General features: G+C 38.5%; 3 protein-coding genes across 3 annotated transcripts; 2 read left to right on the top strand and 1 right to left on the bottom strand.

The window, feature by feature from the left end:
- Positions 1-674: 674 nt before the first annotated feature.
- On the bottom strand, positions 675-6,069 carry abhd4 (abhydrolase domain containing 4, N-acyl phospholipase B). Its single transcript, XM_028593496.1, is given in 9 exon segments — positions 675-1,392; positions 1,583-1,769; positions 1,890-2,001; positions 2,084-2,162; positions 2,164-2,272; positions 3,859-4,147; positions 4,257-4,361; positions 5,000-5,094; positions 5,883-6,069. Coding segments are annotated over 9 exon segments (1,119 nt in total). The 5' UTR covers positions 5,936-6,069; the 3' UTR covers positions 675-1,302.
- A 467-nt stretch (positions 6,070-6,536) lies between these two features.
- Positions 6,537-10,886, top strand: dad1 (defender against cell death 1). The gene is made up of 3 exons (XM_028593229.1): positions 6,537-6,923; positions 9,090-9,261; positions 10,677-10,886. The coding sequence occupies exons 1-2, from the start codon at positions 6,713-6,715 to the stop codon at positions 9,218-9,220; spliced, it is 342 nt and encodes a 113-aa protein (XP_028449030.1). The 5' UTR covers positions 6,537-6,712; the 3' UTR covers positions 9,221-9,261; positions 10,677-10,886.
- Positions 10,887-14,234: 3,348 nt separating this feature from the next.
- On the top strand, positions 14,235-20,903 carry pigr (polymeric immunoglobulin receptor). Its single transcript, XM_028593228.1, is given in 9 exon segments — positions 14,235-14,356; positions 14,911-15,164; positions 15,166-15,256; positions 15,382-15,463; positions 15,675-15,901; positions 17,131-17,221; positions 17,393-17,481; positions 17,638-17,687; positions 17,803-20,903. Coding segments are annotated over 9 exon segments (1,008 nt in total). The 5' UTR covers positions 14,235-14,307; the 3' UTR covers positions 17,878-20,903.
- The last annotated feature ends 5,980 nt before the right edge of the window (positions 20,904-26,883 follow it).

Here is a 26,883-nt window from a genome sequence, read left to right on the forward strand (position 1 = left end):
TCAAACTGTAAGTGAACTACTTGCTTAAAGGATTGTTTCCCAAGCTTTTTGATCCATATAAGCAGTTGATCACTGTAACTGTGATCACTGTAAGAGGTTTCCACTGTTGAATTGTTTTTCAACCACTGATTGGGTGATGATAGAGTATAACTAAATGAACAGGAACATGATATCCTGTAGTTTAAGCACAGGCAGCAGTGGCGGAATGTAATCAAAGGTTCTTTATTTGAGTATTTTCTTTCATGATACGTCTCACTTTTTTCAGAGAGAAATATTGGTGCCTATCTCTTACTCCACTACGTTTATTGGTGGCTATAGTTTACTTACTAACTAAACTAACATTATGTAAAATAGTTAAAATAGCTCCACCTCGACCAATTGCAACAATAAAAAAGCTGTTTAAACATAATCAGTAGTAATAATTCAGTTATAGCATAAACATAACAATGGTAGGGGCAATTCGGACTTCATAACTAGCACTTTTCATTGTATATTTTACCAGTAATATTTGTGTGCTTTTACATATACAATATTTTGAATGAAGGCCTTAACAGTATGCATTTCCACTGCTGACAGGCAGAAGCGTGAAGCCCCTGTTAAACTAATAAGAATTGCCACTTGTTACTGACCTCTACTGGTTGGGCCACAAAGTGCATCACATGTTGATCTCTACATAAGCGGTTTGTCAAATAAGCTTTAATTGTTTTCAAGGTATAAAATACAAACAGCTGTTTGATACAGGGAAAGATATTTTAAAGAAACGCAGGGATCAATGAAGAAATATCTCATACAGTACTTAATGGTCCATGTCAGGCACATAAACAGTGTGAATCAGTAGCCATGTAGCTGCTTGGTAACACCTAAACCCACTGAATCCAGAGTGGTGTGCGTGTCTCACTTACTGTTAAAAATATAACAATTGGCAACATAATTTAGTACTGAATTAAGAAGATCAATGATTTCCCTGTATGATAAATTTAATCATGTTATAAATAAATCATTTACTAACAACCCTAAATTGAAAAAATAACAATCATCATATCAGCTTACAAGCTTACTACAATAATATCAATAACCTGTTACTATGACAAACGGAATTTAGAACAAAATAACATTCAAACTCATGTTGAGCTACAACATGATGTCTTCATATGCCCCAACACAAAACCATCCAGCATGCTCCACAGACAAAGGTTACAGCTCACAGAATCTTTCCATCCCTTTTACACACACACACACACACACACACACACACACACACACACACACACACACACACACACACGCACGCACACACACACATCAGTTAACAGAGTTACATACATTTTCTACCACTCTGTTGAACTCCTCTGGTTGATCAGCATACACATGGTGAGAAGCATCATCTATAAGCTGCACAGTGGGAAAAACCAGGAAATAAAGATAACACAAACAGTCAGCAATCATGCAGTACAACGTGAAGAAGAACAACACAATAATTTAAATGGAATTAAAATTATACTAATTTAAAGCTGAACTGCACCGTTTAGACCCCTAATTGGATAATATCTTCCTCATGACTCTGCTCTGCATCTGTACTCACCAGTACTTTGGTGTGGGCCTGGTCCCTAATCTGAGCCACTTTGTCCCCAGACGAGCTGCCCACCCATGATTGTGCTCCATACAGCATGGTGAGGGGCATAGAGGGGGGCAGCTGGTGAACCCGCTGAAGCATGGGCCTCTTGGCCCAGCCCAGAGACTCTGACATGGCCCGGAAACCCACCTCACCACTGGAAGGAGGAAGAAAGGAAATAAAAAAAGGCGTTAGTAGACTGGTCAGCTTTTTAAAAGGCATTATGCCCCGTTATTAAAAATGTGATGAAGTGATGCAAGTGTTATCTTGGTCTTACCTCGGGGTTTGTGCGTTACAGTGGTAGATGTACTGCGTCATAGTGTCATCCTCAAACAGATCTTCGAATTTCCTTTTGAAATCAGGACGGAACCTGTTCACCAAGCCCGGACCTGAATCGACGACATACTGTATGAGTGGAAAGAGTTATAATGTAGCACAGCACAATATTAAATAAACAACAACATATCTTACCCCATGGGCCTGCTGCTCTGATGACAGCCAGTGGGTTGAAAAGGGAAACCACTGCTGCAATAGCTTTTACCCAGCGTGGAAGGGGGGGGCCTCTTCCCCACTTCTGTCCCCTGTCCTTGACCCTCCTGGGTTTGTGTCTCGGGTCGCTCAGGGAAACCCCAGGGGTCCACCAGGATAAGATGTGACACTCTGCACGCGGAGAGCAGAATACATCATATATTATAATAACTTTGTATCAACTGGCATTTATGTGACATCATCCTATGCACAGCACACAGTGGTGTGCATTGCTGTCTTTTTGGATACTACTACTAGGAGGCGCTAACATCAGGACTTTTTTTACACACATCAGCTGTAGAGAACATTTTTTGATTGTTTGGTCTGTTAACTAGTCTAGACAACACAGAGATAGGATTTTGAAAAAAGTGCAAACCTGATAATACCAATAATGAATTAGCTTTCTTGCTGAGAATTAAATGAGAAGATTGATACCACTCTCCTATATCGGTATGGAAAAATAAAGCTACAGCTAGCAGCCAATTAGCTTAGCTTAGCATAAAGAATGGAAACAGAGGGAAAAGCTAGCCTGTCTCAGTCCAAAGCTAATGAAATCTGCCTACTAGCCCCTCTTGCTAATCAACACTTTACAGCTTGTTTGTTAAATCTGTACAAAAGCCGAAGTGTAAAAGTGACCCGTCTTTGTGCTAAACTAAGCTCACTGGTTGCTGTAGGTAGTTCCATAGTTACCATGCAAACATAAGAGTGGTATCTAACTCTCGGCAAAAAAGTGAATAAGTGAATTATATCCCAAAATGGCAAACTATTCCCTTAAGAGCATGACATTTTTTGCACCTGTATTAAGTAACAAACTTCAAAAGAACTAAACCATAAATATTCTACAGTTGGCAAAACAACCACAGCATAAATGACTGTGGATTTTCCTGGAGGCTGTGAAAAATGATTAGTGCCAATAAAGATCATATCTGACTAGCAAGAATTTTAATTTGTTATATTCATTCCAAACAACTGAAATGAACATACAATGTACGGCTGCATGATATTAGGAAAATATCTAATTGCGATTATTTTGACTGATATTGCGATTGCGATATGATTCACAATATTGGAGGGAATGATCATGTTTGTATCATTATTCTCATTTTCACTGAAAAATATATATACGTATATAAAAAAATGTATTATAGTGTGATTTTTGCCAGGATCTGTACCAAACAAAGATGTTTTTTCTTTAGTCTGTAGGATACGATTTGTAGGCCGTGACATCTCTGCAGCACCATAATACTTTCACTATTTTAGAATGGTTTGACACATATTTTGCCTTTAACAAATATTGCCTCCCCCCCCCCCAGCGATTTGGATATTGCACTAGTCCATATTGCGATTTCGATAAAATTGTGATTAATTGTGCAGCCCTAATACAATGGATTCCTTAAATTCATGTATTAAACAATATTTTGTCAGATATAAATACTGTGGCAACTGAAACAATAGTGTGACACTGAATTTGGTTATTACTGATCTTTCTGAGTGAAATTCAGTTTTCTAAATTTTAGATATGAATCAGGTTAATTCTCAACATGACATATTCATAGTTCACTATTCAAATACAATCTCTACCTTCACTAATGTCTTTCCATAATACATGACTTACTGAAGACCTTTATTCTCAAACAAATCACTGCCAGCTGCAAGTATTCTGTTCTGCAGCTGCCCCTCATCTGAAGCTTTAACTGATGTCCCATTAGTATTATTACCTAGAAGGGTACTGGATAGCATAGGAGGTAGCCAGGTACCCCCCCAGACTGTGTCCCAGCAGAATCATGTTCTCCAGGCCTACAGACTGTCTCCACTGCTCAATAGAGTCAACAAACTGTTCCTCTGCCTTGGCAGCATCTGAGGGGAAGGGAGGCCTGGAGCTCCTACCAAAGCCCAGGAGGTCAAAGGCGTAAACAGGGCGTGATCGACTCAGCATGTCCATGTTCCTGATCCACAGGCCCACCCCTCCTCCAAAGCCGTGGACCATCACCAGAGGAGTCTTGTGGACTAGAGGTAAAAGAGGATGACAGACCGGAGTCTTATAATGCATACAGCACTCTGGAATTACAGCTATTGTCTCCAAATAAACAAACTAAGACTGAGAGGAGGGTCGTACCCTGTTCCACAGGTTTGCGCACCGCCTTGTTGGTGAGGGTCAGAGTCCATATTCGATCCTGGTTTGGCAGGGTCACAAACCGAGCCCATAGGTCATTCTGAATACCTGTTGTGACCAGACATAGAGGAGAAATGATCAGTTAACCCTCAGTGAGGTTATGTGTTAGTTGTATAGCTAGTAGTCTATAGCCACGAGGTTCCTATTCCAGGATTGCTCCTGGTGCCGCGAGAAATTCCACCGGATGAAACTCTTTTCTGCCAGATGTCCGTTTCCTTCCGCTTTCTTTGTGTTGGCATTTTAAACTCTGGGCGATTTATGAGGACTATGCTTAACTGCTCCTAAAATCTCTGCAGGGTAAATCCAGACAGCCAGCTAGACTATCTGTCCATTATGAGTTTTCTTTTTGCACAAATAAAACAACTTTTGAATGAGCATGTTCCACAAAAACAAGTTCCTTCCCGAGGCTATTTTGCAGAGGTGGCGGGTGATTGGTTTAAAGAAATGCCAATAAACCAAAGCACGTTTTTCTCCCATCCCGAAATGCTGTGTGGACTAGCCAGGCCCTCCTCCGCAACACTGTGGAGGAAGGTCTGGCAATGCGAGACTTTATAGCTAGTGACATAACAGTGTCATTTTACACTTGCAGTTAGTAGCCATTTATATATCATTACAAGTATTTAGCTACATTTATATTACTTTATTGTGGTTCAAAAATCTGCGAGTATATGTCAAAACATTCTTACAAGCAAGAATCTTGGACTCTGTAGTTTTTAAAAGGGACATGGAAGTTGGACGCCAGGAAGGCCACCAGCTCCAGACTGAAGTCGCAGAACTTGGCCTAACAAGAGAGAAACCAAAAAAAAGAACGAAGAGATAGTAGGTAGTACAGGAATTATTCGACACACGCTGAATGTACCATACTAACAGGTTTAAGTCAGTGTTATCATTGTCTGAATAGACCAAACCCACCCAGGAGTGTCACATTTTACAGCCACCATGCTGTCAACCAAAGCCACAGCAGCAGTGATTTAGGTCAATATTTATCATGATTACCTCATGATTACCTCTGACCTTCTAAGAGTAATTTAAATTTCAGGAAGTTTACTGTGCCATGCTTGGAATCAACATGCATTTAAAATATGCCGAGTCATCCAGTCAACTGGCTCCCCTTGGAGTGTCACTCAAAGCTGCTCTTCTCTACAGTGCTGATTCTGGAAGTTAAAGTGAGCCAGTGATAGACAACTTTGTGATCACTGATTTTACAATATTTTAACCCCCTATTCATGTCAGATAAGCTTACTGGTTAATAGCAGTTGCGTTTTATTAAAACAGTTAGGTGGTTACATTTATAAAATGTTGTAATTAAATGTAATGTCACATGGATATAACACATATAAGTTTAAGAACATGTATATTTTATATCCAAATTGATATTGGTACAATGACATAGCACTCTAGTTAAGTACTGTACTACACGGATCCCAATAAATGCCTTAAAGGGGAACAGGACACAGTAAACATATTCAGTTTTATTTATTTTTTATTTTAGCTAGCATTTGATGTAATCAGCCCAGCGGTGTGCTGAAGGAGGTTGTACCAGACTGTTTATGTATCTGAGTTACTTACTCTGTTTCGCAATCGGTGTGTATCGGAGCTGTGAGCGTTGTAGCAGGCTCCATTGGTTATCTACATTCAGTTACATCAAGTTAAGATGTTGACAACACGGTTCTCTGTATCTGCTTTGAAACGTACGCCTCTGTGTCTGTAGGCTAGTTTCTGATGTTTTGTAAGTGGTTTATAGATCAGCTGACCGAATACAAAGATGGTCTATTATGAAGATGCGTCAACGGTCGGCAATAAGCATAACTTTTTTTTATTTTTAACAGTCATTAGTCTATGGACATTTGGTCAATCATCTTCCATCTAATATCTGACGGGCCGTTCACAGTAAAAAACATAAATGCAAACGAATATTCGCAGTGCGTCAATTTGGCAATGGCAGAACTATTAGCCAATTGGACGGTGATTGATGATTGGATAAAATTCAAAACTGCAAAAGCTTAACTTGGGTGGGTGACTGTGATTCAAACATTAGGCACTGGGGCCATTCGGAGCCAAGAAAATTGGTGAGAATCGAGAATGTAGTTAACGCAGCCGCACCTCGAAATACTGGCAGAGTAAATCATCTTTCCAAATTGTACACCTCTCTGTCGTACGGTGGGCGGCGCCAGAGCCCTCTATCACTATGGGCGGCGCTAACTGGGCGCTAAGGATTCTTTCCTTCAACAACGGGCCCTTTGCTCTTCCGTCTTTCCGTGCGACGGAATCGGAATATATTCTTTGTAACACCAAGGCCGCTTCCGGTGGACGAGGACACGTCACTCATTCGCTTGAAGAAGTGGACCTGTGCAAAAGTCGCTCATTGACCTTATTTGTACAAATAAGACGGCTAAATCATGTCGAATTCAGTCATATCGGTTATTTCTCGGTTTCTAGAGGAGTACACCACCACGACGCCCAACAAGCTGAAAGTGGTGGATGCATATTTGCTGTACATCTTGTTGACAGGAGCGCTGCAGTTCCTCTACTGTCTGCTCGTTGGCACCTTCCCCTTCAATAGCTTTCTGTCGGGCTTCATCTCATGTGTGGGCGCTTTCATTCTCGGAGGTAAATACTAATTCAGTTAAATGTTGTTATGCCTTGCCAATGAATTATACAATGCGTCAGTTTCGGGGTACCAGTCAGTCACTGGACTTCTGGCCCATTAGTGAACCTGTGTGCAGACACAAGTTAGCTAACCATGCTAACATCCCATGGCTGGAGTTGTAAATTATACAGCACGTACAATAAGTATGGAAATGTTCACCTATTCTATTAGAATGGAAAAAGTACACTCAGATGCCACATTAGGCACACCTAGCTAAAAGTGATCCAGTCTACTAACATTACAAAAGCCTTGCAATAAACCATTCATGAAGGTAAAACGTTTGTAGAAAGGTGTTGATTCAACTTGGTAGTTTTAGTTTGTGGTTTTACTGAATTGTGTTACGTTATAATTAGAGGTGTTTTTATCCAGTCTCATCAGGCTAAATAATAAGAAACCCCTTGGTGTCATAAAATGTATTTATATATATATATATATATATATATATATATATATATATATATATATATATATATATATATATATATAATGCAATAACACAAAAGCATCACAAACTATACAGCCTCCAAAATGACCACACAGTTGATTGAACACCTCTCCACAGCAGTTTTAAGAAGCATATTATAACCCCTATGAAGGCCGGCTCTTAGCTAGGTGTGCTGAATAATCTGGCTACTGGTAGGGATGCGCAATATATCAGTGTTGTTTTTTTTTTTTTGTTTTTTTTAAATCATCATCGCGATATCAACTGGCGCAATATACACATCGCAAAAGGCCCTTTAAAATGTAACCGTCATTCTTTTTTGTTTTATATTCAATTCAGTGTTCAGTTAAATAAAATGTTGGAAATGATTTTCTTTAATTTGTTTTTAAATTCAAAAAGCAGCAGAAGAACTGAGAACACTTTAATATCTGTTTTATTTATCGCAAGTAATATCGTTATCACGATTTTCAACAACGTTATTGAATATCGCATATTTTCCTCATATTGTGCAGCCCTAGCTACTGGGTGTGCCTTTAGTACTTTCAGAATCAATTGTATTCCCATAGTGGAGGACAGAAAAACCCTGTTACTCAGAGCTCATTGACATAACTACATGAGTAAACAATAAAATGGGTGAGATTGAGCAATTGGGTTGATGTGGTGATCATGACCTGCATGATTCATCTATTTAAATTGATCATTTGTCTCTAAAATCTCCAGAAATAATAAAAAATAGCCCATCAAAACCCAAAGATATTCAGTTTACCTCACAGTGATGGAAAACAGAGAACCAGCGAATGTTTAGCATATGTTAGTGATAAATAACTATTATCATTAATTCATAGATTTCAAAATAGTTGGTCATACCCTTTTCTGTCTGTTGACAAATCGATTGATTGTCTAAACCCTACTGCACCGTAATATAAATTTTTAATGTTTCAGAATTGTTTGCGTATTTAAAATTTGGTTATCAGTTTGAAAAAAAAACATCACAATGTGCACAATATTGTTAAACAATCAAATTGTGGCTTCAATGAGGAGGAGGTTTTCATATTGACCGCCTACATAGCTCTAGGGAGAATGAATCGGACTCAATTACCGACAACATTACAAGTTTCATGACCTCCGCCATGGCTCTGTTTGTCTGTCTGTCAGCAGCGGGAAAAACTACTGGCCCGACTTCATGACACTTAGTGGAAGGGTGTAGCATGGGCCAAGAAAGAATCCATTTAAATAAAATTAAAAATTCACTTACGTTAGTATTGCGTGATAGGGCAATTGTGCTGCATTCAGGTGTTGTCAGAATAATAGGGAAAAATTAGCTCCATCTGGGGAAATTGACACTACGTTAACATTGTGAGATAGGGCGTGTCTTGGCGGAGGTCTGCGCTCTCCAAGCGCCCGTCGAATTCCGTTGTTTCAGCGTTTTTTCATGTTCGGACATACAGATGCACCATGAATCTTGACTTCAGATCCACCTCTCTGTGAAAATGTAACCATAGGAACAATGGCAGATCTTCATTTTCAGTTCGAAAATCTAACTGTCTATATAAGTGCTGAAGTTGATAGATTTCTAAATTTTTTTTTTTAACAATAGTGAAAATATTAGTTCGTAATGTTACTTATGGCTCTAAAGTGTGTAAAAACAACAACTGAATCCTCTGTCTTTTGATTCTTTTCTTAGTGTGTCTTCGTATCCAGATCAACCCACAGAACAAAGGAGACTTTCTGTCCATCTCCCCAGAGAGAGCTTTCGCTGACTTCCTATTCGCTCACACCGTCCTCCATCTGGTTGTGATGAACTTCATTGGTTGAAACAGACGTGAATCTGACTCACAGTGTCCCCCTCTTAGAAGGTGCATATTTCACACATGCATTTCTTATTTTAGGAGTTAGGGCTGCTCGATTTATGAAAAAAGTCAAAATGACGATTATTTTGGTCAATATTGAAATCATGGTTGTTGAACACCATTACTCATTGACTTTTTGGAAAGGTGGTGCAATTATTGAATTTAAAAAAACAACCGTGAAAACACCTTGAACTCTGAACCTTCCCTTTAAAACTTTTCCCGATTTGAACCTTTTTTTTCAGTCAGAAGATAAGACAAGATAAGTTAGCAGCCAAAATCGTAATCCCGATTCAAATTTGATTTATTGCACGGCCCTATTAGGAGTTTTTATAGTTGGATTCCAAAATGCAATTTTTGCTAGTCTAGTTCAAACCAAAATGGAGATATTCACGTTTGGTTTTTATTTATTTATTGATATTTGACACAACACATGCCACATCAGTCAGTCATCATATTATATTCTGTAGTTAGATTTCCGTCCAGCTGAATGCTTAAAGCTGCTCAAAGTAAGACATTTCTGCAGCTGTTGATTAAGACTACCTCCCTGTTTGAGTGATTTCTCCCATATCAAGTAGCAACTAGCACTTTTTGGAGCCACTAGTCAATTAATTAGGCCTGAACATGCTGGAGAACAGTCTGGACAAAGGTATGTCCTGTTTAGTTTTTTCACCTTTTTATTTTCACAGGCAAGTCATTAAGAACAGGTTCTTATGGCGGCCTGACAAGTGGCATAGCCACTTAGGGGAAGGGAAGAATAATTTGCACATCTATTTTATGAGACGAGTGAGTAGGATGAGTAGGTCAGCAGTTGAAAATAACCCCCTGCACACTGCTAACTTGGAAAAATAAATGTATTTAAGCCGTTTTCGCTGCTAGACCTTGAGTTTGTTTTCAATATTCTGTTTATTGAAATGGTTTAAAACCAGACTGGCCAAGGTCATAAAGGCCACATAGTTAAAAGTGTGTGTGTGTGTGTGTGTGTGTGTGTGTGTGTGTGTGTGTGTGTGTGTGTGTGTGTGTGTGTGTGTGTGTGTGTGTGTGTGTGTGTGTGTGTGTGTGTGTGTGTGTGTGTGTGTGTGTGTGTGTCGCATTAGTGTCCATAGTGTAGAGTCTGTCAATAGGTAATAAATGCTAGATTTTATTAACTCCACTGATGTTTATGTGAGCTTTTACACAGATGTATGCTTTATTATTGGAAAACAAGAAATACAGTACTGTATATCGTTGTCCTTTTGGTGCTCCTGATGGCACATTACATAGTATTGGTTTTGTTTTGTGTGAAAAACCATGTTATTGAATTTTTAGAGTTGGCAAGGGCATACAGCTCTTGCTTTTCCTTTTTTTATTTTTTATTTTTTTTAAAAATAACTACTCCCATAACCTCAATGTCACTAACCCAACCACCTTTCTTTTTTTCATAGATAAGGTCAAGAGAAGATCCCCTTCCAGACATGATGCTACATCTACTTTTGTGCCACTGAGTCACATCCCACCATCAACACTGAATTAGTTGCAGAATTTTTTCTTTTACAGATAATGATTGATTTCTTTCATTCTTTTTTTATATAAAAAATTTGTAAAGCATTCCCCTCTGCACCGAGAAGAAAAAATAAAAACAGCTGAAATGGTGACCTGGAGAAAAATGAAGCCGTTCTTGAACAAAACACATTTTGTTTGACTTGTTTTAAACAATCTAAATATCTACATCTTTTGAAAGCATGGTATTCTCTAAATGAGCATGGACCGGTAATGTACGAATGTATTAAGTCATGAAAAAAAGTTAACGGGGCCATACGGCCCTACTTCTTGTATTTGAATGTGCAAAATTGTTATTTCTATTAATAAATTAGAGGTACATTACATGACAATGTACCCCCCTAACCCCGCGTTATTACGAAGATATCAATATAATCATATTACAGCTTAAAATATATGACTTTTTACATCAGAGTTTGGAGAAGCTGCATGCTATGTTGGCTACAGAGAAACAAATATCTGTTTAAACAAAAAATTTAATTTAGCGAACATTGCTACATACCTTGTAGAATTATTATTATTTTTTTTTTTTTTAACCCCACATGTTGCGTCTTTTTTTTTTTTTATGTTGATGAACTCATAAGAGTGAGTGTGAGCAGGTTAGTCTATATCAACGATGTTTCATTTCCGGGATTGTTCCGGTGCTGCCAGATGTTCTGCTGGATGTCCCTCACCTTCCAATTTCTCTTTGTTGGCATCTGGTCGATTCGGGGAAACATCCTCCAAGCTAGAACAGACAAATTATATTTATATATTATTTTTTTTTTTTGTAAAATTCTCATCACACACTCGACAGCCATTTTAATTCCAGAGCTTGCTTCCCTACGTGCACGTGTCCCGCCAAAACAAGTTCCTTCCCGAGGCTATTTTGCAGAGGTCCGGAACCTGCGTCCGGCGCTTAGCGCTGCCCAAGACGATTGTAATTAGTTTAAAGAAATGCCAATAACCCAAAACATGTTTTTCTCCCATCCCGGAAGGTTATGTGGACTAGCCAGACCCTCCTCCACAGCGCTGTGGAGGAAGGTCTGGCAGTGCGAGACTAGCAGCAGGTCTACTGGCAATCATGTAAGCGGGAGGAAAGCAAGAACATTGCACCCCAGAGCAATGAGAGTTTGCTTGAAATACTTGCTCTGGAATAACTGATGTAAACTCATTCCAACTCAGTTGCTTGTGAATGTGCAGATCCACTTATATTTCTCAAGGAATGTGCTAACCTGAGGGTACATTTTAGCTGTGTGGGCCAGTTTGAACTGGATGTGGAACTGCCTTGCATAAAGAGATGAAAAACAGACTTAATCAAGCTGGCATCCCAGGTTTCTCCTGTAAAGGCCAGATCTACATCCCTTCCTATGCTGATTTAAAAGCAGACAGAGAGGTAGTTTATCTACCTACCTCTACATATTGAATGGATAACATTATTGGAGCATTTGATTCAAAGAAGCGTTTCAGACCCAGGGTGAATACAGGTATTTTCAGACAGAAAAATGTGTTTTTTGAAAATAAAAGAATGTAAATATGTTCCAGTGGAAACTCAAAATACAGGTATAAAGCTGAATATGAGCATAATATGGAACATTTAAAGGTGCCGTAGGTAGGATTGCGAAGATCCAGGACTTAGCCAAAAAATGTGAACATCGACAACTTCTCAGTCCCTCCCCCATTTCAGCTAAAGCCCAAAACGTTCTCCCCACAAGGGAGAATTAATGCGTGTGGCCGAGCAGAGATTGACACGTAGTTAGACATAGGGGCAGTTTTAGCAAATATGACAGAAAGTTAGTTTTATAAGGCTTACCTACTGCACCTTTAAGTAAATGTACCTAAGTATTATCAGCAATTTTCTTAAAGTTTGAAAGTACCCACTATTCAGGCAAAATGTTCACAGTCAAAGAGCTGATTCTAGCAATTCCATTGACTGTTTGGTATATGAAATGTATTACATTGTCATTGTAGGTTTTTAAAATTTCGATTTGCAAAGTAACTAAAGTTCTCAAGTAAATGTAAAGAAGTAAAAAGAAAAATATTATACTAGTGGAGTGGAAGTATAAAATACCGTAAAATTAAAGTGCTGGAGTTGAGTACATTCAAACCACTAGGTAATGTATATTACCACCCAAGGAGGCATAATGTGGCACCATTTATCGGTGAAAACAAAGACATTTCAGCTTTCCTAAAAAGAATGATGGAAGAGAGACTAATAGAAGACCTTTTCCCTCTGACATTTTAATTTACATGCTCTGTGAGGCGGACAGTTCTATCTACTGTAGCTAATCTTGCTTAGTTTGATGAAGCAATTCACCAAAATTAAATATATATATTTTTTTATTTATATATTTTTACAAAGCTGCAAAGAATATCAGGATATTGGGATATGTGTGGTTGCCCTGATATGGCATGAAGCCTGGATACAAATAATTACTGTCGTGAAAGTTAAGTTTCTATTGGCAAATCTGATATCAGTTTCAATTCTCCCTACATTTTTCCAGGAAATGGCTGACCATAGAAGGCTTTGCAGCCAAAGAAAAAACCAAGAGACTTTAGGGATATCTTTGACACCCTTCACAGAGCATATTGAGAAGCTTTGAATAATTGTTTATTAATTCAGTGGCTGAGGGGGCTGTGGGTTGAAGCCTAATCCGACAAATGAAGACTGGACTAAATCCAAAGTTTTCAGGCACCAAAATCAAATAATTTCATTGTAGCCTGCCAAATGAATCCTCTGCAACCATGGAGGGAAAGCACTCTGCATTTGGTTGCTTGGAAGAATAAGTTATTAAAAAGATGTGTAACATTGAAATTAACTAAAAGCAGGGGAAATGAGAATGAAGATGACATGTTTAAACTTACAGGCCAAAACCGTAGTTAAAAAAATAGTTCAAAATTTTCGGAAATAAGCACTGTTGCTTTCTTGTTCAGAGTTAGATGAGAAGATTGATACCACTCTTCTTTAATTTACCATACCAATCTTTTCATCCAACTTAGCCTATTTCCTAAAATGTAGAACTATGCCCCTTAAGTCTTAATTTCTTTAATATTGTGGAATTTGCGAGGTTTTGTCCAGACAGAGACTGTCTGAGAAGGTAAATACTTAAATCCTTTTGGGATGTCGAAGAATAGGCTACAAAAGATCATAGCAAATGGGTCAATTTACAGAAATACAACAATTTGTATTGCATTTTTGTGTGTGCACTTTTTCATACATTTTGCCCCCCCCCACCCTTCACAATGTTTTATGAGCTGAGAAAAAAAACAAGTGCTTTTAGGTCATGGAAAAAAGCGGACGTATTTATAGATGGTCATAGAAAATTCCAATGCCAAAATGAGCACAGCTTGTTAGTCGTTTCCTAATATAATTCATTACTATTTAAATCTAACTGGCACCTACATGGTTAACAGCTGGAACATCTGGATCCAACTTATGGTCACATGACCGAGGGGAACTTGGCATTGCGGAACCTGGAGTCCATGTTTACACAAGGGAGAGAGTTTACTTGGTAAACCTCAAACTGACGGCGAAACATGCTGCAACTCTTTCTAATCACCCTCACCCTTTTACCATGGTTTCCAGGTAATAATTCCTGAAATTATTGAGATCATATGCTTGTTTTTGATGCAGCCCCCTCACTTTAAAAATGTGCTTTTGGCAAATGCTGGTGCTACTATGTAAAGTGGTTGTTATGCTTCACTCCTCTTTAGTATTTTTTTACTTCTCCGTGTTATATTATTTCTTGAAGACAGACTAGAAAGGTTTTTTAATATTTTTTTTCCACGGGACCCGGAGAAGGCTTTTGTTTTTTTAATCCTCCAAGTTTCTGTATTGTTTGCCCCTTTGCAAGATTTAGTTTGATGTTTATTTTGTCAAGTCTCCAAAAGCCTGTTATATTTGTCCCCACATAACTCTACTATAGAGGGATAATCCAATTTTGGAAACAGGGGTATGAAGAAGGAAGTTTAAGTGGGAATAGTGTTTTGTAACAAAGGAAACCGAAACCAAAGGGGATACAAGTATTGCTCAAGGCCACTTTCCCCGTTCCTCATTCACAGATTAGAAATGTCCACTGTGAGTCAGATTTGCCTGCAGCATTTACAGAAAGTTCAACACTGAATCATCTCTTCCATCAGCCTTCCTCTGCAGGGTAACCACCGAGGGGGAGCATGCAGTCATGGAGGGTCAACCTCTCACCGTCCCGTGTCATTATGGGCCTCAGTATGCCGGCTATGTAAAATACTGGTGTCGGGGGAAGATGAGGGAGTTCTGCACCAGTTTAGCTCGAACAGATGAGCCCCGTTCGGCCAATCCAGCTGAGGAGAAAGTGAGCATCTTTGACGACCCGGTCCAGCTGGTGTTCACTGTGACCATGAGCAACCTAAAGGAGGGGGGACTCTGGGTGGTACATGTGTGGCGTGGAGATAGGTGGCGCGTGGAGCGCTGATGATGTTGCCTACACTAACATTAAGGTCATTCATGGTGAGTAATTGAGTGATTTTGAACTATTATTGATCCCCATTGAAAAGAATTGTATTTTCATGCGTTTTGAAATGCTTGGATTACAAATGTAAGGCTGTATTTATGAGTTGATTCTTTTCCTGCAGGCATGTCAGTGGTGAACAGCCGCCTGATTGGGGAAGAAGGGAGTAGTATCACAGTTGAATGCCAATACAGTGAGAGATACAGGTAGCCTATTTTATTGTCCCATTCATCATGTTACAGTTGTGTCAGTTTTATTTACCATGAGACCATGTAGAATCCTCACTTTTATAACAACATTTCTAAAGCATCAGCGAAACTGCGACACATGGTAATTCTTTTTCCAAATTTTCAATTCAAACCAAACTTTGATGGACAGTAAGCCTTCACTGACTCCCCTGTGACTGCTTGCCAACAGAGAAAGCGAGAAGAAGTGGTGTCGGAGCGGAGACTGGAGCTCCTGTCTGCTGACAGGTTCTGACAGGAGCTACGAAGACACTTCCGTGGCCATCAGCGATGACAGAACTAGGACTTTCACTATAACCTTAAAGAAGCTGAAGATGAGAGATACCGGCTGGTACTGGTGTTCCGCAGGGCAGCAGCAGATAGCTGTGCATGTGCTGGTCACATCCCGACCCACTACCGGTAGGTTTACAAAAAAAAAAAAAACATTAAAAGAAAATTGTATATAACAAATGATCCTTTCATATCAAAACCTTCTGATTCAATTGGAATCGAGACAAGTCAGTGATCCATTCCTTTTGATTCATTGTAGCAGCTGCACTAGGCTATTCTTTGTTGTTTTTTGGCACTTGAGGGAAGCAGAAGAAGCAAACACAACAGTTACATATATGAAGTTGAAATGCCAACATTTTTTGTTTTAGTTCCACGGAGCAAATAGCATTACATTAAAATTTGTGTTTCTGTTGAATTTGTATTCACCAAGGGGCCAGAATATTCAATCTTCTTTTAGCTTTGTTTTGATTTCAAAGAACTCTGAGAAAACTGAGAAAAATATCCTCATTATCCGAAAATAGCTTTGGCTGGAAACGAGGTTCATGAGAGCCACAGTCTTTTAATCTTCATTGGTATTGTATTTGTTTTTGCTTTTTTATTTTCTGTTTTGGATCCTACTGTATTTTAACAAATGTCTATTGTGTGAAGCACTTTGTGACTGTCTGTAAAAGGTGCTATATCAAATAAATTATAATAATAATAATTATTAAGAGTGAATCAAAACAGGAAAGTTGTATGGCTTTGAAACCAAAACAATGAGCTGAAAGACCCTAAAATAATGTAATTAAAAAACACTTTCACATTAGGCATACTCATTTGACTAACCGTTTATATAAAAATATTGATTAGTCCAGCTTTAAAAATACTATTCTTTCAATCATCCTAAACCATGAGCCCTGCAAAGCCAGCCTAAATCTCACAAGCTCAGTTTTCACTGTGAGATTTCAGTCTGGGAAACATCTACTAAAACTCTGTTGAGTTTAGCAAATCAGTGTACTATGGGAGTTGTTTAGATAGCGATCTGACTTGCCAATTGGAACTCCCAAATGTTATTGAGAACTATTTAAAACAGGCATTGTAGGTATGAAAAGAGGCACAATTCTGCAACTGGGTGCCCTTTTCCACACAACACGCTGCAGCTGCTGAAATGAGAAGTAGCCAAGAGCAGCTTTGAAGATCAATATGTGTTTGTGACAGATGGCAGGGGCTCCTAGGTCTCCAGCTGTACGGTATCGATTACCACGGGTCAGCCATCAAGAATATTGATGTCATGAACTCTGCGGGCGCTGCTACAAACACTCTTCTGCTTATAATAAAACAACATTTTTCAGCTATAATGTCTTTATCTTCATAAGCAGTATCTGTGACATCCACACCTACAACAAGTCAATCTGTTGCATACCTGCCTCCACCCAAACCCATCACTAAGGAGTCCTGGAACAGTCACAGGTAAGAGTAAAGCAATACTTTATGCGTGTGCTTTCAACTGCTATTTATGACAAATCTGTCATCATCATGGCCATCATGTGACTATGTAAGAACAGTTGGATTATATGCTTGAGCTGCTCTTGAAGCTGGACTATCTGCTCAGACGGCTGTGTGCTTGTGTCTGTGTTTTAGCCACATCTTGGAGTCTTTGGTGGTGTGTGCTTCTATAATGCTCCTTGTGGGCTTGCTCATATTGGCGAGAAAATTGTGGAAACAGCACAGTAAGGCAACTTCTCATTTCTTTGAATATTAAATCTGACAAAAGCCTGCCACTAACCTCCTCTATAGGTCTATGGAATATTGCATATGCTTTGAATATATCTGAGATATTTTGCATTATCATTTATGGCTTCAATATTCTCAATATCCATTTCTAGAGCAGGATCCTGTGCTGAGACAAGTTAAGGAGATACAAGCAAGGCACAATGTAAGCCCCCATTATAATATCTGTCATAATATTACACTCTGTTTAAAGATAAACACCATTATCAAGGATATGCTTTAGCGATTATTGTACTCATTTTTCTTTCTGTCTCCGACAGGAGTACTCAGGTGACCTGCAAAACTCTGCTGTCGTTTTCCTTAACAGGGACTCCCAGGATGTACATATGTACTGAGCTTTATCAGTGCAGGGTTTATTTTTACTCTTTGTAACCAAATTTAATTTTGTGTCAGTTCACTGCACACAGCACATGCTTTATTTCCAGTGTCTTTTGTATATAACATACCAGCACCACACATGTTTTCTGCTCGCTGCTTTACATAATGCAACTGCTATAGGCTGGAGAGCTTATGTTATGTGTGATATTATGTAATCATCGTAGTGTATTGTATTTTTGTTGAAATTCTGGGATTTTAGCAAATTGGTGGGGTTTACATTCTGCAGTTAAACATGTACTTTTTGCTGAATCCAGTATGCTTGAATTAGATTTTTATTTTCATAAATACAAAAAATCAATAACTACATATTTGATTGATTATTTCTCCACTACCTCCTAGTTGGCTCAGTAGGGCGCCATCATCTAAGCTGGATCACCCATCCGCATCAATATTAGATGCTCAGAGCAACTGCTCGACTGCAGCGCTGTACGAGGACGTAGTATGATGAGCGACAATGGTAGGGAGTAGTATAAATAGCGAATAGGAGGACGTTTTTGGGGGGTTTATGGATCGCACAAACACAGGATTTTTACCCGGGAGACTGGTGTTTATGTCCGGTTTTAAACCAAAAATTCAACTTTGACTTTTTTTAAATTACGTAAGCTATGTAAGTTAACTTTCTTATTTAATGTAGTTTTGTTGCCTAAACCTAACCAAGTAACGTTAGTGTTGTTTTAATTTACAGAGCATTAAAAAGTGATATCAATAGGGTTGTGACCAAGCCAGTAGCAACTGTTGCTATGTGAATGGATGATTCCGTCCTCATACCTAAGCCTAAACAGGTCGTTAACGTAGTGAAACAGTCACAGTTTGGTTAGGTTTAGTCAGCTAAACTACTTAGTTAAGTTTAGAAAAAGATTGTGGTTTGTGTTAAAATCACTACATTTGTTAAGTTACTTGACTTCTGGTTACGTAAAAAGTGACATAGTTCTGTTTGTTAAGTACATTTAAAATGACTCGCCATTTACATTTCTTTTCAAACAGGACACGTACACCAGTCTACTGGGGGAAAGTTGTTTGATTCATCCACCTCCCCTCTGGCCCACCCTTAACGTTTTTTCTAGGTCTTAATCACATTACATGACAAGGAATTTCCTTGAAACAACTGCTCCATTTTATAAAACTTGCAGAATATATGAATTATCAGCTCATTCAATAAAAAAGCTTAAGATGTACAACATTTTAGGACATTTTAGAGACTTCTTTTTGGTCTTTTTGAACTCATGACCTCAGTATATCTAAAATCCTAGCTACAGCCCTGTTCAGAAGTCGACATGTCTACAGTATAGTGGTAGAAACGTATTATACATGAAGGACTGGTTTGTGCATTGTCATTGTTTGGTATTTTGAAAGGCCTCAGAGTCCTTTACACTTGGCATACTATATGTGAAGAGGCTTTGGGTGTGTGTGTGTGTGTGTGTGTGTGTGTGTGTGTGTGTGTGTGTGTGTGTGTGTGTGTGTGTGTGTGTGTGTGTGTGTGTGTGTGTGTGTGTTCCTGACTCCCATAATGAATAGTACATTGTTTTGCCTCCTCCCTGGTGACGTGAATATATAACAGATTCTGTGTGACGTAAGGCCTACTCAATAACGCTGAGCGAAAGTAATGTTCCTTTACATTTTTGATATGTCTGTGTCCATGCATACATGCTGCACCAAGATCTTCTCTGTTCCAGACTGCTGTTTTTTTGCTTCTAACTGTTGCACAGAAAAAAGTCCAATGTGAATGAGTTATAAGTGCTAAGATGGTAAATCTTGTCCGCACAGAAACCCAATGGGACTGACAGTAAATTTTCAGTTTTGGTTACTATTATTTTTAACTAGACTGCTGTGTTGTAGCATAAAATGAGAATGAAATGGCAAATTAACACATTTAGGCTTGGATATATGGTCTGTTTGACAGAATTCAGACACTATTTACATTGTTACAAGACTTACTTATTTTAAGAAAGAAGTGAGCAAATGAAGACAGAAACCATTATAGGGAGTTCACAAATTAGCTCTGCAAGAGAACAGCTCTATATTTTATGCTTGAACTGTCTGCTCTCATACTGAACCTCAAAGGATGTGTTAGAATTGTAAATTGAACAAGCTAATGAGATGGCAAAACCGCCGTGGAACCAACTAGAGCTTGGAACTCTTAGTAATAAGTTTGCCTTCCCTTCATATGAGAAAAAGCCATTTTGTTGTCTGTGATACAAAAAAAAAAAATGGAAAAGTAAAATTACACCTTTCTGGTGTCATGTATGCTTAGATTGCTTGCACCCATTTCCACCTCGTGGACTCATATCATGCTTTTCAAGAGCTTTCATCGCTTATGGCCAGTGCTGCTGCTGCAGGAAATGTGAATTTCACCAGCTTTTATTTGATGCTTGGTTCGAATCACAAGTAGCCGAATCGTTTTAACCCTCTGTTGCGACCACAGTAAATTCTGCATTCAGTTGCTTGCTGTTGATTAAGTCGACTGAGTCATCTGTATACATTTATTCATAACGCCATTCTGGGCAAACTCCCATCATCTCTTTACCTATTTTACAAATCAAACATTATCTCAGATCACAAGCCATCTACTTCCTGTTCCGTAAGGTTTGGATAGAAATGGAAAAGAAAAGCTTCATGTTATCTGACAGAACACAAGACTATTTGAATACCTTTACATGTTTTTAGTATTGTATAGTATAGTATCTGTTACCTGATTTTGGTTGGTTTTGTCTACAACCTAATGCTGCCATCTTGCAGGTCTCTTTTTCAAAAGAGGTGTCCACTTCAATGGGACTTAAATTAAAATTAGAGCAACAAGATACAACTACATCATTAGCCATGTAAATAAGGATTTTTCTTTCATATCATCCCAGTATAATGAAACGTTTCTTTGTATGTAATAAGTTATGGCTGTAATTGCTATTTACATTATCCACTTGGAAATGATTGCATTTGAAATGTCATGGCTTTTACTCCTCCTAATTAAATACCTGTCATTCACTGGGAGATTTTTTATTCTCTTTTTATTCTTTCTCTCATTTTTTATTGAATTGAAATAGTTTCAGTAATAAGCGGAGGCCTATGTTTTTAATCAGTTTTATTATGTAGAATGCTAAATAAAGGTGAAATTAAAAAAAGGTTCTTTAGAAAGTATAAGTTACCAGTTTGAGTGAGGGTGCACCATTGTGGTGATATTTTTGAAGTGGAGTGTGGAGTGTGGACTGGCAGCTGGAGAGCTGCCAGTTTGCCTTGGGCACTGCTGAGTAGCCCTGTAGCAAGGTACCGAATCCCAAACTGCTCCAAGGGTGCCGTACCATGGTTGTGTGTATAAAGAGTGGGTTTGCGTAAGAAACGTTTCAACTAAAATACCTGGCAAATGCCTACATTGTGGATTGGCATAATAATAACTTAAAAATTATATTAAGTAATTATGTTCCATTGCATTTTATTCTATTCTGCTTTGTTCAATTATGTTGTATTCTATTCAGTTCTGTTTTATGCTATTCTATTCTGCTCTGCTCTATTATGTTATATTCTATTCTATTTCATTCTAGTCAATTATGTTGTAGCGTATTCCATTATGTGTTCTATGTTCTATTCTTTTAAGTTTCACTCTATTCTATTTGGTTATATTTTATTTATTGTGTTCTATTCTATCTACTCTCTTTAGCCCACTTTAGTCCAGTCGAGTTTCACCACTGTGTCAATGTTACAGGGATTCAGTCATTAATCTTAATGTGTTTCAAGTGGAATCAGTTCTGCCACTAGATGGAGGTCAACCCTGTACGAAATATGTTCTTTTCGTTATATATATTGCTGTTGTGTGTGTGTGTGTGTGTGTGTGTGTGAGAGAGAGAGAGAGAGAGAGAGAGAGAGAGAGAGAGAGAGAGAGAGAGAGAGAGAGAGAGAGAGAGAGAGAGTCTATTCAAGCACATAAAATGGTTCTTTTTCCTGACCAAACACCACAGACATTCTGTAGGAAAAAAGTGACGAAAAGCCAGAGGTTGTTGTTTGTCACTACAGAGCTCTACACAGTATAATACAGGATTTAAACATCTTAACATTAGGAATTACATTTCTAACAGTTCCTTGACTTTTGCCATTTGAGGGCATCAACAATCAATCAATCAGTCAATCAATCAATACATTTGCACTCTCCTTGTGCATGGCTGCTGCATATAATAAGGCATCAGTGGGAAACATGGACGGCCAGCATGAAGCATAAGTGGCTCTTCTATGCTCTGTGACAATCGATATGAAGGGAAAGCTTTGCACAAGCATGCATAGTCTTCATTAAATACTGCACTATTCTTGATCACCCAGACCCAAGTAGACGGAGGGATTGTATTGTGGTTTTATGATACTGAAAGCTGTATTCAAATTAGACTGTACATGTAAAAAAGCCCAACTAAGGACAAGTTGAAAATTAGCAACAGTTATAAACTCTCTGAGCAGCACCACGGTTGCTCTGTATTGAAACTATGTTAAATTGCAATATCCCTATCAAATTAAATTAAATTCATATTCACCTAGGACAAAAAAAACTTCTTATACGTAGACTATAAGCTACCTTTTAGTCTACGGGTAGAGGGTTTACTGCTGTTTCAAGGGGCGATGCTGGCTGTCCATAAAACTAAGGTAAAACCTTAGTAGGTATTGTTCACAGTTGTTATATTGTTTTCTTTCGACTAAAATTCTAATTCATAATAATCATTGGTTGTAAAGCATAATTTCAACATTTTATGCTGTGTCTTGGCTATCACAGGTCCACCACTGTATGTCGAAAGAGGCATCATTTTCTTTAGTGTTTCTATAACAACAGTAAATTAAAAACAAAACTTACCAGAGTGCCTCTTACTGACTAAGAGAGCATGACAAGACAATGAAGAGCACAGGCTGGTCCCCTGTATACTGTGTAGCCTACTCTGTGTACATTACTGTTAAAGGTACATCTCCAAAACCAGACCTCACATCAAACCCAGTGTAGAAATATTTCCTGCACTCCTAAACAATTATCATTTCATTTATTTTCACTTTGAACATTAGAAAAGTTACCTCAGTAGGATTGTAAACAACAGCTAACAAAATGAATGAATAAATAAAGGGTGAGGCTATTTGCACCCCTGGTACAATTAGCAGTGTATGCTATTCGTACCCTGGTGCAATTAGAAATGAATGCTATTCGTACCCCGCCGGTGCACACAGCAATGTGTTCTATTAATACCCCGTCTGGTACAAATATCAATGTATGCTATTTGCACCCCTGTGCATTTACAGTACCTTGGCATATATTTACACACAGTTATCCATACTACTCATGTATTTCCCCTTTTTGGAATATTATCGCCCTGACATTCTTACCCTAACCATAACCAATCCCACTCCTCTTGCCTAAACCTAACCAACCCAACCAGAGCAGGCATATTCATGAGTCTTCACCTACCACCCTGCAAAAAAATGTAAAGCCTTTCATTCTGTTTCACCATTTAGACAGAGATGAGCTGCTTTATAAAGGACAAAAACACTATACTGCACAGGTACACTAAAAACACTATAAGCTAAATATTTCCTTTCTGAAAAAGAAAATCTTAAATATGCTACAGAATATGCTACAGAATAAAACAAATGAAGCTCAGCGTAAATTCTTTCAGGAAGGCTTTTAAACTTCATCCACCTCTCTCTCTCTCTCTCTCTCTCTCTCTTCCTTAAACTGAACAGCTTTTTAGAGGCGTTCACTTTTCAGTTAAACCAACCAGAATCGGCTATGAAGTTCACGAGCCAATCACAGCATTACATCCCTGCTTTAACTCTGTCTTCTCCAAGGAGGTAAGCGTTTGTCAAAAACCCGTCGGTCCTATGCTATGCTACCAAACGATCACCTGATGTTAGCATCCCATTGACTGCCATTCATTTTGAAATCACTTTGACAGGGCATAACTTTACATCTGAAGCGTTTAAAGAATCTATTTGTCCATTGTTTATTTCTTAAGAAACACAACAATGTATAAAAGGCTCCATTACCTCATACCTCACGTTATGGCTCTGTAGCAGACGTTTTTGTAAAAATAGGCTAACTATTGTGTCATAACCAAGTGACTTACTCTCGCATAGTAGAGGTATTACCATACAGTACAGGAGAAGCTCGCAGGCAGTTTTGACTTACATTAGCTGTTTAAGTTTAATTACTAATGTTAACTAGCATTTTAGTTAGCCATAATTAGCCTGTGCCTATGTTATCTCCTTACACATACCTACGCTCTCTGTCTCTGTGAGATTGGGAATGATTGAGATTTCTCTTGTCACAGCTACCAGAAGACTTCCAACTTTCAGACAGGTTGCTCACGTCACATTTACGTCGTCTCTCTCAGTTGGAGGTTGCGCAGTAACGCTCAGCACTCACCGGTAAAGCGCTTTTAATATCCTTCACTGGTCTCCGTCCAGAGCAACGGGATCTGTTGGTCCATTATATACTGTCTATGGTCTTCTCTCTGCTGCTTTCAGTTCTCATTTCAGGCAAAGAGTGCAACCCTGCTCCTCCCCTTCCACCTCCAGTCATCATCACCCACAGCACCCTGGGTGCCTTCCTCCGGCAGACCACTCCCGTTGACTCTTTTGGTCCGGTCTTCGGGCTACTTCACCACCACCACCAGTGTCCAGACTCCATCGGGGGGATATGTCTTGGCTTTTCTACCCCTTTAAAAAAATATTTTTTATAACAATGGAGTCTAATCTTCAAAGACTCTTTACATTTAATATTATGCATATGCACAAATAAACTTTGCATATTTGCAACAAAGTCTCTCCTGATTGAAATGGTGGAGTGCAACCTCATCAATGGATGGCTGGAGTTGCCGTAGGTTCTACATGTCTAATTACATAACGTCTAGTTTTATCCCTACATGATTATTTAGATAGATTCATTTTCTAAAGTAAGTGTTTTCTTCTGCTTTGCAACAATTGTCTGTATTTCCAAATGTTTTTTGTTTTTTTTCAGGGGAAACGCTGTGGATCCTGGGGTTATTGTGTATAGCTTTATTGATGCTTTGAATTCAAATGAATTAAAAGTAAAAAATTGTATGAGTATGAGTATAATTATGAGTATGAATATAATATAATATTTTCGTGACATTTAATTGAGGATAAGCTGGATTTAATGTAAGCAGAATTGCTGCTTCCTATTGAAACAGTCATGGAAAATGCGAGAGGAAACGACTGTTTTGACCATTTGCTGATGGGGCTGCATAAGGGTTCAGCAGCTCCTTCAACAATGAGGATTGTGATTTTAAATGTCATTGCCAGCATGAAGCGGCATTCCGGCAAAGTAGTCCAAGTAGGTCAAGAAGCATTGTATTCTCATCCTCTGCAGAAAAAGTATAGCGATAACAAAGGGCACCGAGCGTAGGCAGAAGCCTGTCCTGCATTTGACATTGACTATCTCTACTTTCACCGAAAAAGAAGAAAAAGACTGAAACATTCACAATCTATAGTCTATAATTTGTCGCTTATCAGCAAGTCAAATAATATTTTCTGAAATGTTTGGGCCTATTTTTCATTTTAACAATGCATAAAATGGAACTGCTCAACTTTTCAAATGAGCTGCCGCATCTTGCAATGGAGGAAGACAACTGCTGAATTGCTTTCAAAAGTGAAAAACACTGGTACACAACAGTCTTCCATATTTAGAGTTATTTAGAGATATATTCATATATATTTGCCTGACAGAGCAGTGCCCTTGAACAACATAAATCCATTTTGTGTAAAACGTTTATTGACCTTAAAAATGTTGAGAGATCACTGGTATTTCTCTCAGCCTTTGACTTTGACAAGTCTGACGTGACTCCTAACATTGCACTCAATGATAATGTCGGATTTCAGAATCCTATCAAATATATACAGTATGAATCCCTGATATTGCGATATCAGATATTGGTTATTTGCATATAAAAACCTTTCTGCTCCAGAGAAAAGATTGCTTCGGGATGCTGCATCTACAAAGTGCTCCTACAATATATGAATATACAGTATGCCATGCAAAAAATATAAAATAATGAAAAGAGTTAATTATTCAGAAAATTTGAAGAAGACTTATAAGTCTTCAAAACATAAAAATAGGTTATTTATCATTTAACATGTGAAAGTGTACTTGTACTTTTACCATGAAGTGCAGTTGTCATAAAATCTGAGAAAATATAAGTGAAGTCTTGTGAGATAATTACCCTTGGCTATGGTATATGCCTATGATCTACAACCCTTGCTAGAGAGAAGATGCTGAAGAAAATAGAGGCACACAACGGGATCAATATCTATTTCATGCTTCTGTAGAACAATTGGCCCTGTACAATGTATGCAACAACTCAATTTTGACCTGCTCTGTGTGTATAAATTGGTATTAAGGAGTTTGGTCATATAGAGCCTGATGACGCCCGTAAGTTTTATGTTACAGTCAAATAAAATAACACAGAGTCATTTTTATCATTAGTACAGCTCCAGCTCAGCAGGGCCCTTCTGTTTTTTTGGGACAATGCACCATGTTTGTTGTGGTTATGGATATTTCTGTTGCCTGTTGTGTAGATGTATCCTGTTTTGTGTATTCTGAGTAGTGTATGTTTCTGTGTCCTGTTTTATTTTGATAGTCTCTTTTCTGTCTTGTCGTGTCTAGTTTTGCTTCCTATGTTTTCCCGCCTTTGTGATTGTCTGATGTGCTCCACCTGTTCCCCAGCCCTGGCGTCACCTGTCCCGTGTTTGCTCGTTACCTAGTTTATTTAGCCTCTGTGTTTCCTCTGGTCAGATCGTTGTTTGTGTTTGTGTCTTGCCTGGTCAGTTTGTTCCTGTCAGTGGTTTTCAACCATGTGCCTGTATTTAGAGTTTTCTGTATTTTGCCTGTATTTTTAGTGATCTTTTGTTCCTGTGAGTTTTTGCTTTTTGGATCTCCTTCGGTTTGCTCCGTGTTTTTGTGTTTAATGAACCCTTGAGCTCAACCTTCT

The sequence above is a fragment of the Perca flavescens genome, chromosome 12 (assembly GCF_004354835.1).
Source record: "Perca flavescens isolate YP-PL-M2 chromosome 12, PFLA_1.0, whole genome shotgun sequence".
Taxonomy (NCBI): Eukaryota; Metazoa; Chordata; class Actinopteri; order Perciformes; family Percidae; genus Perca; species Perca flavescens.